This window comes from Anser brachyrhynchus, assembly GCF_964034855.1.
Source record: "Anser brachyrhynchus genome assembly, chromosome: 8".
NCBI lineage: Eukaryota > Metazoa > Chordata > Aves > Anseriformes > Anatidae > Anser > Anser brachyrhynchus.
This window is the reverse complement of record NC_137702.1, coordinates 11,232,018-11,242,382: the sequence shown is the minus strand read 5'-3', so window position 1 is coordinate 11,242,382 and position 10,365 is coordinate 11,232,018. Positions and strand designations below refer to the sequence as shown.

At 61.2% G+C, this 10,365-nt stretch overlaps 1 protein-coding gene across 12 annotated transcripts in view; it reads left to right on the top strand.

The window, feature by feature from the left end:
- The first annotated feature begins 256 nt into the window (after positions 1-256).
- ST3GAL3 (ST3 beta-galactoside alpha-2,3-sialyltransferase 3) overlaps positions 257-10,365 on the top strand; it is a 180,758-nt gene continuing 170,649 nt past the window's right edge. For 5 of the 12 annotated variants that reach the window (XM_080603462.1, XM_080603458.1, XM_080603470.1 and 2 more), the window contains exons 1-2: positions 9,594-9,725; positions 9,843-9,987. In XM_080603462.1, the coding sequence (XP_080459588.1) occupies positions 9,873-9,987 (115 nt within the window). In that variant the 5' untranslated portion in view covers positions 9,594-9,725; positions 9,843-9,872. Of the gene's footprint in view, positions 917-3,312; positions 3,333-6,085; positions 6,425-8,681; positions 8,979-9,593; positions 9,726-9,842; positions 9,988-10,365 lie in introns of those variants that run through there. The other 7 variants (XM_080603463.1, XM_080603456.1, XM_080603466.1 and 4 more) reach the window with 6 other exon arrangements.

The window sequence follows — 10,365 nt, the reverse complement described above, 5'->3', positions numbered from 1 at the left end:
ATTCTGCCTTGCACACAGGGCAGTAACACAGGGCGTCCGGCTTGGATCCCTGGTGGAGCAGGGGGCTGCTCTGCTCATCCTGGCAGCAGGGGAGACCCCAGCTTGGGCCCTCAGCACTGTGAAGGGCCTGGCAAGGGGAAAGGGACAGAAAAACAGACCTTGGCTCTTCTCCCTCCCCAGCCGGAGAGGCTGAGGGGCTGCCAAGGGCTGTGCGGCAGGGAGAAGAAAGGCGACGTTCATGGGAGCTGCGTGGCTCCGAGCTGCCGGGCTGCAGGCCAGGCACGTCAGCACCTGATGGGCCAGCCCCAGGCAGCGCTGCTCCCCTCGCCTGCTCCGGCTCAGCCCGGGGCTTTTCCAGATGAGCTGTACCCAGAGCAGTGGGGTCTCTCCTAGCCCACTGCCTGCCTTTTCTGGCCTGGCCTCTTGCTATGCGGGAGCCTTCCCCAGGAGCCCGGCTCCTGTGCTGCCCCCACACCAGGCCTGGGGCCGCCTCCCCCAGCCTCTGCCATTTTGTGGGGCAGCCCGGGGGGGGCCTGGCTCGGTCCTGGCACAGCCACACAAACCCCACAAACATCGGCCTCCAGCCCTGCGCCGGCAGTGCTGGGGCTGCACAGACGGTTCCCAGCAAGAGGAGCAGGGCCGTGTGGGGGGCATCCCCTCAGGGCCGGGCTGTCCTCGCCTCCCCCAGCAGATCCCCTCCCCTCTCCAGGCGGGCTGAGACGCCCGGCTCCTTCCTTCTTCCTGGACAGAGGAGCCCTTGTGCGGTGTTCTGGGGAGGCGCCTGGTACCTGGGGGGAGACCTTGCCCTTCCTAGCAAACATGTCTGGCTGCAGCTGCGCCCTGCGCGGCGCCTCAGCGGTGTTTCAAGCTCGCCCCTCTCCGAGCACAACCTGCCCCGGAGCCCTAGGAGAAGCAGGTGAGGTCCCTCAGGCCTGGCACCCCGTCAGCTCCCTGGGGATGGCTCTGTGCGGGCTGTGACTGCCCCATGCCTGGAGCACGTCCCTCAGGGAGATGCAGCCCAGCCACCAGGGCTTTGTCCCCAGGGCCACCAGCCCGCGGGCGGCCGGAGGGGTTTGGCCGTGCCGGGGTGTGATGGCCTGGGCTGCGGCAGGAGCACGGCACGGGGTGTGGGGTGTGGAGGAGCTACTTGTGACATCCTGGGGACAGCAGGCTGCTACCCGCTCGGTATGGCCTGTCAGGGGGCTGCAGAGGGCCCGCTGCCACCGTGGGTCTGTTGGGGACAGGGCTGCTGCTCTTGCTTGGGGGGTGAGAGCTGGTCCTGTGAGAGCCAGCGCGTCCCTGCTGGCTCCTCCTGCCTCGTCCCGGCCACCCAGCAAGGATGATCCCGGCCCGGGGTGGAGGCAGCAATGCTGCTCCCAGCCAGGATGCTTCACGCCCCTCCTCAGCCGCGGGGATAGCTGAGACGGCAGCGACATGGGGTCCCCATCGCCTGTGCCCAGGCGTGTGGTGGGGAGCTGGCGCTGCCCCAGGCGGGGAGCTGCTCTGCTGGGAACAGCCATTCCCGTCAGCCTAACGGAGCCTGTGGCACAGCTGCCGTCAGCCCACTCACTCCCGGGATATTTTTAGGGCTGCCCGTGCTGATGAGCAAGAGATGACAGGCTGGCTCCGCACCCGGGCGGCGAGCTGCCCTTCCCAGCCCTGCCTCAGCGCGCAGCTGCCGGGGGAGCGCGGGCGGCCGGCGGGGATGCTCAGGGGCTGCGGCCACGGCCCCCGGCTGCGAGAGGCAGCACAGCCTGCCCTGGCCACGGGGCTGCTGGCAGCAGCCGCTGTGCTGGGGCTGGTTGTGCCCCCACCACGTGCACGTGTAGCTGGGAGCCAGGAGGACGATCTAGCATGCATAGAAATACGTATATGGATCATCATCTATATGCGCATCGATCCGTGCATGGCACTTCTGGTTGGAGTGCAGTTTATAAGGCAGGGCTGGCCTTAGGCAAGCAATATGTGAGGAAGTGGACTGTGAAGATGGTATTGAATACGTGCTGAGGTGTTCCTTCTCCCTCCGGACTTGCACAGTTTTGCTGTTCTTGTGAAATCAGGTTTGTGAAGCCCCCAGATTTCACCAGTCCCCTGTGGCTGCCAGCTCTGCACACCTGCCACCAGCCCGTGCCCCACCAGCACACGTGGCACCCAGGGCTGTGGGCCACCTGGGCTCACTCCTCGTCATGCAAAGTGGCTGCAGGAACGTGCGGGCTGCCCAAACGCTGAATCTCCCAGAGAGCTTCTCATGCCCTGCAGCAGAGTACGAAAGCTTGGGCTGCATCCTGCAGCGTGCTGCGGACCAGCACCCCTGTGCCTGCCCTGCCCCTGTGCTGCAGGATGCGGCCCCGGCTGTTGTGCAGCGCTGCGGGGCATGGGAGCGCTGGGACCAAATGATGCAAGGAAGGCGGCCGTCAACGATGATGTGCAATGTGTGAAGTGTGCCTGTCCCCACGCTATCTGTTGTGCCCAGCATGAGCAAGATGTCACGCGGGCATCGTGTCTGTCTGAAATCATGGCAAATGACATCGCTGCGAAGCTCCCAACGGGCACAGCCCCGCTGCTGCAGGACGCAGCGCTCCGGGACTGATGCTGGCTCGCAGCCGTGTCCTCAAGGCGCAGGGAAGAGATCAGCACTACGCAAACTGGAGAGGTTTGTGAATCCAAAGTGGGTTCTGTGAACCTCTGGGCTTAATGCTGTGTTTTTTGGCACCAGACCATTTGTGTGCGCATGGGAGAGACTAGGAGGAGCACCAAAGGTGCTCAGCGTGGTGCAGGAAGATGGGTGGTGTGTTATGGCCACAGCAGGCGGACTCGGGTTAATAGGCTTCAGTTCATTGGGCATCCAGGGAGCAGATGGAGATAAGACGGGCTTCAGGTAGCAGAGTGGGGAGAGAGGACTGCTGCCGTGTGGCTCCATCACCACATGAGCCTGCTGAGGCTGCACAAAGGCTTTCTTGCTCCAGTGCAGTTAATTTAAAAAGTAGCAGAGCTCCAGGGTGGGAAATGTGGTGTCCCTGGGCAAAGGCCTGGAAACAAGCAAGGCTGCAGGCTGCCTGCCTGTGTAACACCCCGGGGCCAGCCCAGGCTGTGCCTTGCCTGGTTTTAGAAAAAGCTGTGTGCGAGGGATTCACAAGTCCATCCTCTGGCTGAGTCTCTCCTGCAGGCTGCTGAGGCTGCGTGGATGGGAGAGGAGGAGCTTCCCCGCACAGTACCCAGACCTCATGGTCTTTGCCCTCAGCGATGAGCCCTGTGCAGGTTTTCCCCGCACGGCAAAGGTGAGGTGAAGGCAGAAGGAATAGCTCTGGGCCAGGAGGTGCTGGCTCTCAGAGGTAAGCGGGCAGCGGGAGTGGGCTGGGGCGCAGGGTTGGGTGCCAAACCGGGGCACGAGACCCTGCCGGCATCTGCCCCGCGTTCCCGAGGAAGGCAGCGCTCATCTCTGCTGCTGCCTGACCCAAAACAACCCGGATCCACCAGGACGAGCAATTTTTCAAAACGGTGGCAGCCCGACAATCTGCTCAAAGGGACAGAGCCAGGGCGAAACGGCAAGCGTGACTGCGTGGCAGCCCTTCGTGCCCCAGCCACCGATGTCGTACGGTTGAAATGACGTTGGAAGGCCGTCTGAGCTCCTTTAAAGCTGCTGAGCGACAGATGGAGCCTTCGGTGACCGCGTGGCTAAGAAACGTGCTTAATTTGAAGTTTGTATTTTTCTGCCTTCAAGTTCTCACCTTTGGACCTTGCTCTCCTCCCCGCTGGGCTGAAGCGCGCCCTTAGCATCACTCTGTTCCCGCCTGCATGGCAGGGGATGGGCTCGCGATGCAACTGAGTTGCCCGTTCTCCTATCTCTCAGCCTTATTTTTGCCCCATTTCTGGCCTTAGATACTTTATCATGGTGGCAGTGTTGCTTCTTAAGCTTTCTGTGTCTGTTTTGCGGTTCTGAGACCTGAATCTGGCATAAAATTGGCTTTGCCAGAGCTGCTTCTGCTCGGAAATCCCTTCCCCACGTCTCTGGCTCACCTCTCGCCTAGCCGAGGCGCTGCGATGCAAGCGCAAGCAGCAGCTGTGCGTGGGGATGGCTCACTCTCTGGCTTTTTTCCTTAAACATTTTTTTTTCCCCTCCCTCCTCTGCTTTCCGGGAGATGCTCCATCCCGCAGTACAGTCCGTCCTGGCTGTTCCCGAGCACCTTCCTCTGCAGCCAGGGCTGTGACTGCGCCGTGGGTTGGGGTTGTTCCGTCGGGCAGTTCGTCTCGCACCGTGGCAGCAAGCAGCCCGTTCGGTGTTTGGATCAACCGCAAATGTAAGCCTGCCTCTTGTCATCTAGATAATTGATTTTAAAAAATATTAAATGGCACCCGACCAAGAAGCAGTCGCTGGGGGTCTAGACATGTTCCTGGTTGCTGATGTCTCCCCATTAAATCTTGGCTCGTGGACAGACCTCAGAGCTTAGTTGTTAATGCACGCAGTTAATCTAACGTGAGCCTTATTAATTCTTTATCGTACATTTTGTAATTAAAATCCTACATCATCATTGACTCCTATGGAAAAGCCAAAGCGTGCTGCTTGGATGCTTCTGCTCTCACCAGCCAGACCTTTCCTTGTGCCCAAGCAGAAGTTTCTCTGACACGGTCTGTGTTGTGCCGACAGCAGCGGGGTGCTGTTCGCTGCGTTTTTGCCTTCCCATTGACAGCCCGGGCGCAAAGCAATCTGCTGTTTCTCTGCTCATTGCTTTAGCTCTTCAAAATACCCTGGCCTCCCACCAGCTGAGTATTTGTTAAAAATTAACGCGTGTGTTTCAACAGGAGCTGCAATTACATCACCAAAATGTTGTTTGCGAGATATCTGGGGCTGTGGGAGCGGGTCCCCCGCCACCCCTGTGTCCCACCCAGGTTCTTGCCATTGCGGTTCCAGTGGCTTGTGAAATTTGGATTTATTCAGCAATCATCTCAGTAATTCAGGTCCACCTTGCTTCTCGCTCCTCGTGCTGTTACCTGTCAAGCAGGCACCTTGTCCGTGCTGGGTGCTTGGGGCAGTCACAGTGCATTGCCCCAAGGAGAGCAGCCTGGGTTTGTGCCATGGGCTCGGGGGGGACAGGATGGGCACGGAGGGAGCCGGGCTCCATCGTCACCAGTGCACGAGAGAAGCGACAGTGATAGCCCACGTGGGCTGGGAAAAAGTCTCACTTCACGTCTGTTTCCCTGCGGGGCTGCAGGGGAGAAAGAAACCCCTCTGAGCGCTGAATATTCAAAGAAAGCCTCAGCTGGCTTCTTGAAGGGGCAGAATTAAAGGCGGAAACTCCACCCGGCTCGTTACTTTGCCAGGCTGCCTCACGGTGCGGAGCGCAGTAAGTGAGCAGCGCGCCGCGTTCCTGAGCGGCTGCTGGCGCTGCGCGTGGGCTGGGCGCGGCGTGAGGAGCACTGCGTACTATTTCGCTGACTTCACACCCAAACCAGCCTGAGAGCTGGCAGGCACGGCTGTGCTTTTTGCTGTCCCTTATCGCCTCGCACAGCCGGCTGGTGAGAGCCGGGACGTCCGCTCCCAGAGAGCTCCAACCTTGCTGCAGCTGCCAGGCTGCACCAGGTTCCCAGAAAGTGTCACCCCCCCCCCCCGGCATTCACGTTGCTGGGGCAGGGAGCAGGTGAGGGATGTGCATGGAGAGAGGTGTCCCCAGCAGCCCAGGTGGCTCTGACCCACCAAGTAGTGGGGCTGGAGAAGATTTGGGATGACGCCCCCCCCCCCCCCCCCCCCCCCCCGAGTGAAGGCTCAGTCTGGTGCTATGGCAGCAAGGACCGAAGCACTCCTTTAAGACAGGGAGTAGGAAAAGGCAGCTTTAATCCCCACGCTAGAGCATTAGGGAGGCTCTTCGTGGGATTTTTGTGTCTTGAAAAGGATTCAGGAAAATTGGAGAGGCTGCGTAGATCAGAAATGCAAAAACTGGCTTGAGGGTGGGAGGAAAAGCCTGGCGGTTCGAGAATTAAGCAACTCCGTATATTTTGCTCATCAGGAAGATGGATGGGCAGGGGGGTTGCTCACAGCGTATGCACAGTTTCACCAAGAGCAAATGCCAGGCTCTGACAGGCTCTTCAGTCCAGCAGAAGGCAGGAGAGGACGGCACATCCGCGAGCTGAAGCCAGGCAGGGGGTGCGGGCTGCTCGTCCGAGGACGAGGGACGCCTGACGCAGCACGAGGAGCAGATCCAGCTCCCCTCGTCACAGCCGGCCTCGCTCCTTTCTCGGAAAATACGCCCGAGCCAGACGTAGCACGTTGGGATTAAGGCAAGGCGAGGAACCGCCGCGTGGCGCAGCCTGGTGCAGCGGGATGCCGGGCAGCACCGCTTCGTCCCTTCTCCCGAGGAAGACCACGGGGAGCGTGGGGTGGCCGCGATGCGCGCGTGCAGGCTGCCGCTGCCCAGCCGCCTGCGCCGCGGTGAGTGTGACTCTGCTCTGCTCAAAACATCTGGGGGGGGGGGGGGGGGGGCAGGGTTTTTCAGCGCAGGTTGGCTTGTTTTAACTCGTTTCGCGAGGGACTGCTGCCGGCGCTGTTTAATGGGGCTGCTCGGAGGGCGGCCAGAGCAGCAGAAATGCGGAGTGCTGCCCACAGACTGAGCGCGGTGTTCCCCAGAGCGCAGAGCACGCGTTTAGGAATAATGCATGACAAGCGTGTGAGATAAAAACAAGTTTGGCTGGAGTGATCGAGACAAAACAGGAGTGTGTTACAGCCCACGTTTCATTCCCCGAGCCTGTGCATCAGCGGAGGTAATCCCTGTCTAGCTATTACTGGAAAGAGATCTTTGCTCTGGTATTTAGTGGCATTTAATTAATAATAATGTATTACATTAATTAGTATCAAGGCTGATGCGATGACGTAATTTGGGGGGAAGGATTACAGAGTGAGTATTACAGTGAGAATTTCTATAGGGCAGAGAGTCAAATGAGGTTAGCAGGCTCGCTGCGGAGGGAGCCCGGAGACAGATGTGTGTGTGTGGCAACCGGTGCGGATAGTTACAGCACAACTTTATTTGCTGTTGAGAAAAGAGCACGTCGCTGTTATTCACCTTGACGTGTCACACCTTGTGATGTTTGACCTTACCAAACAAAAAGGCAAACAGGTGCTGCTGCAGAGGGAGTGCCTGTGGTTGACGACACCAAGCGCAAGCTGCGTTTGCGGAGCAGTTTTGATGTGCCAGCCTGCTTGCAGAGGAAGGGAAGGGGGAAGTTCTGCGGGAGGTCTCCAGGATGTGGCCCAGCCCTATCAGGATGTAAGAGGCTGAACCAGAGGAGAGCTTTGGCCTGTGCATGTTATGTGGGCACTGGCTTGTACCCAGACCGATGTGAGTGCCCGGGGCAGCTGGCAGGGCTGATGCAGGGCAGCTGGGTGTGGGACACCCACAGGCACCACCTGCTCCTGGTCCTGCTGACATAGCTGCGGTGTGTCCTCTCCCCGAGCCCTTCCTCCAGCCCGCAGGCCAGCGATGCTCTGGGACACGCTCTGCAAACACAGGCTCCGTCCCAGGGCTTAGCGAGTCGATTGCAAGTGGGTTTGTGTGGACCAGGATGTGCCACAGTTCTTGCCCTTGCGTTTGGTCAGTTTCGCTGGGAAAGCTCCAGAGCGTTCCAGAAAGCAGCGCGGCAATATGATAGGATTTAATCAGACTTAATTATTCCCCTGCTGTCATTCTCCTAGCAACATCCAGCTTGACATCTGCCTGCAAATGAAATGTGTAAGCTAAGTAGGAACATGTTCAGACTGAAGCCCTGCCACTCGAACCAGATCGCTCCACTAATCGTTGCTGTAATGCATCTCGTGGCTGTTAGCTGCCAGGTGGTGGTACCTGATTTCCATAAACTCATGGCACTCGCCTCCCTGGCTTTTTCCAGGCAGGTAGGCTGCCTGACTTCACGCTGGGCTCCTTCCAGCACGCTGACACCTGATAGCATGGGGTAGAGTTTCCGAACGACAAACCCAGGCTCCTTGGCAAGCCCCAGCCTTGTTGCTATCTGCCTCCACGCAACAGGTCCCTGCTTATCTGGCTCCTCATCAAAATCAGGTCACCTGCTGTGCCCGCCGAGCAGGCAGTTTGAGCTCTGAGTGCACGAGCGGTCAACTTGCGGTGTTTTAGGTGAGGTCAGAACACGTCCAGAGCAGATATGGTGCAGAGATAGGGAGCTTGCGCTGCCTGGCTGGAAGGATGGAGAGGTGCAGAGGGGAGCAAGCAAGAACTGAGTACTTGTGACACCAAGCTGCAGAGCAGGAGGCGGTGGGGCTGCTTGAGGACATGAGCCTGCAGGAGCTTCTGCGCAGCTGGGGGGGAGGCAGCCGCTTTGGCTGGGTGAGCACGACTGGTGTCTGAAGGTCTCAGCCCTGGGGAGGTGAGGGACAGTGCGCTCAGCAGGGGGCAGATCCTCAGGCTGGGTTGGGCTGCTGTGGTTTTGGCCCCTCTCCACCCCCTGGGATTGCTGGTGCCAGCGATAGCTGGGTGTTGGCATGAATCTGTTCAGATTTTGTGTTGTGGAAATTGCATCCAAAGGGCCCAGCGGGCTGTCAGCATGCCACACGCATCCTGTGTGTCCCAGTGGAGAAGCGTGATGGATCTGTGAGCCCAACTGCAAGGATGCAGCGCATTCAGCAAGCTGGCAAGGCTGCATTTGTGCTGAACATAAAGCTGGGATCTCTGTGGTGCCTCAGAGCAGCAGGGCCTCCCCAGCTCTCCATGGGCCCTGTGTGGGCTCTGCCCCTCCCCAGGGGAGTGGGCTGAGCAGGACTCAGCCTGTGCCATCACAATGGTGTCTGCCTGCAGGCGTTGGCACCCAGGCTTGCCCACAGCAGGGAATGCCACCGTGCTGACACCAGCCTTACCCACGGTCCCTTAATTTCACGTGGCTTTCTGTTTTCCTTGTGCTAGCAGTGAATCACGGAGAGTGGAAACAGGAAATCGCTGCTTTTCATTGCTGCCCTGATAAATGCGGGGCTATTCATTACGGTACGTCTTATTTTAGATCCCCCCCCCCCCCCCATTCTAGATCCCCCCCCCCCCGCTTCCTACCTCTTTATCATACCCTCCCTGCACTCCCTTCTATTTGACATTTTTCATTCGCTCCCTGCCGAAGGAGCACCGGGGTGGGCGAGGCGCGCACCAGGAAGGCCTGGGAGCAGCTCCGGCTGCGTGGCACGAAGGGCGCTGTGCTGGGGGGGGGGGGCAGGCCCGGGGGCCCGGGGGGCACCGGGGAGGGGCGGGGCCGCGGCGCCCCCCCCCCCCCCGGCGCAGTGCCGCGCCGTGATTTCCCGCGGGGGCCTTTGCGCGCCGCGCTCTGATTGGCCGAGTGCCGCGCCGTGATTTAAAGCGCGGAGGGGGGGGAGGAAGCGGAGAGCACCCAGCCGCCCCCGCGCATGCGCACCGCCTCCCCACCGCAGCGCCCCTCCGGCGGCGGTGCCGGCGCGCCCCCCTCCCACCTCCGAAGCCCCTCCCGCGATTGGCGGCGGCCGCAGCCCCCCGCTCTCCGCCATTGGCTGCCGCCGGCCGCTATGCGGGCGGGTTGGCCGCGCCTCGCCCCGCCCCGCCCCGCCATTGGCTGGGCCGCGGGGCCCCCTGCGCGCGGCGGCGGCGGCTGGGGCCGGGGCCGGGGCCGGGGCCGGGGCCGGGGCCGGGGCCGGGCCGGTCCCGCAGCGCCCGGCATGGCGGCGGCCCGCGCCCGGCGGCCGAGAGCCCGGGGCCGGCGGTGGTGGCAGGGTGAGGACGGGCGGGGCCGGGGGCCGAGAGGGGCCGGGGACCGGGGCCGGGGCCGGGGCCGGGGCCGGGGCCGGGGCCGGGTCGGTGCCCCGCTGACGCTGCCGTTCGGTCCCTCAGGTGGCGTAGGAGGGCGGCCGTGACGCCAGGATGGGACTGCTGGTGCTGGTGCGGAACGTGCTGCTGGCGCTCTGCCTCTTCCTCGTGCTCGGCTTCCTCTACTACTCCGCCTGGAAGCTGCACCTCCTGCGCTGGGAAGACTCCAGTAAGTGCCGGCGGCGGCGGCTGCACGGGGCCCGCCGAGCGCGGGGGGGGGGGGGGCCCGGCCCGGCCCGGCCCGGCGGTGCCGCAGGGCGAGGCTGAGCCCCGTGGATGCTGCCCCCCGGCTGTGCCTCCCGCTCCGGGGTCACCCAGAGCTCTGCAGGGCTCGGCTTTCAGTGCCGGGTGCGAAATGGGGTTCACGCTCTGTAAACCTCCACCGGGGACCTCAGTCCCTGGAATATTCTCTTTAAGTTCATGGTTCCTCATCCTCAAAGCAAAGAGGTTACGTGCCAAGGCTTTCATTCCCTGAATCCTTCTCTCCCCCTTTGCCATCCCCTAAAACAAAAAGACAAAGATTTTCTCCTCTGGTGGGTTTTGATTT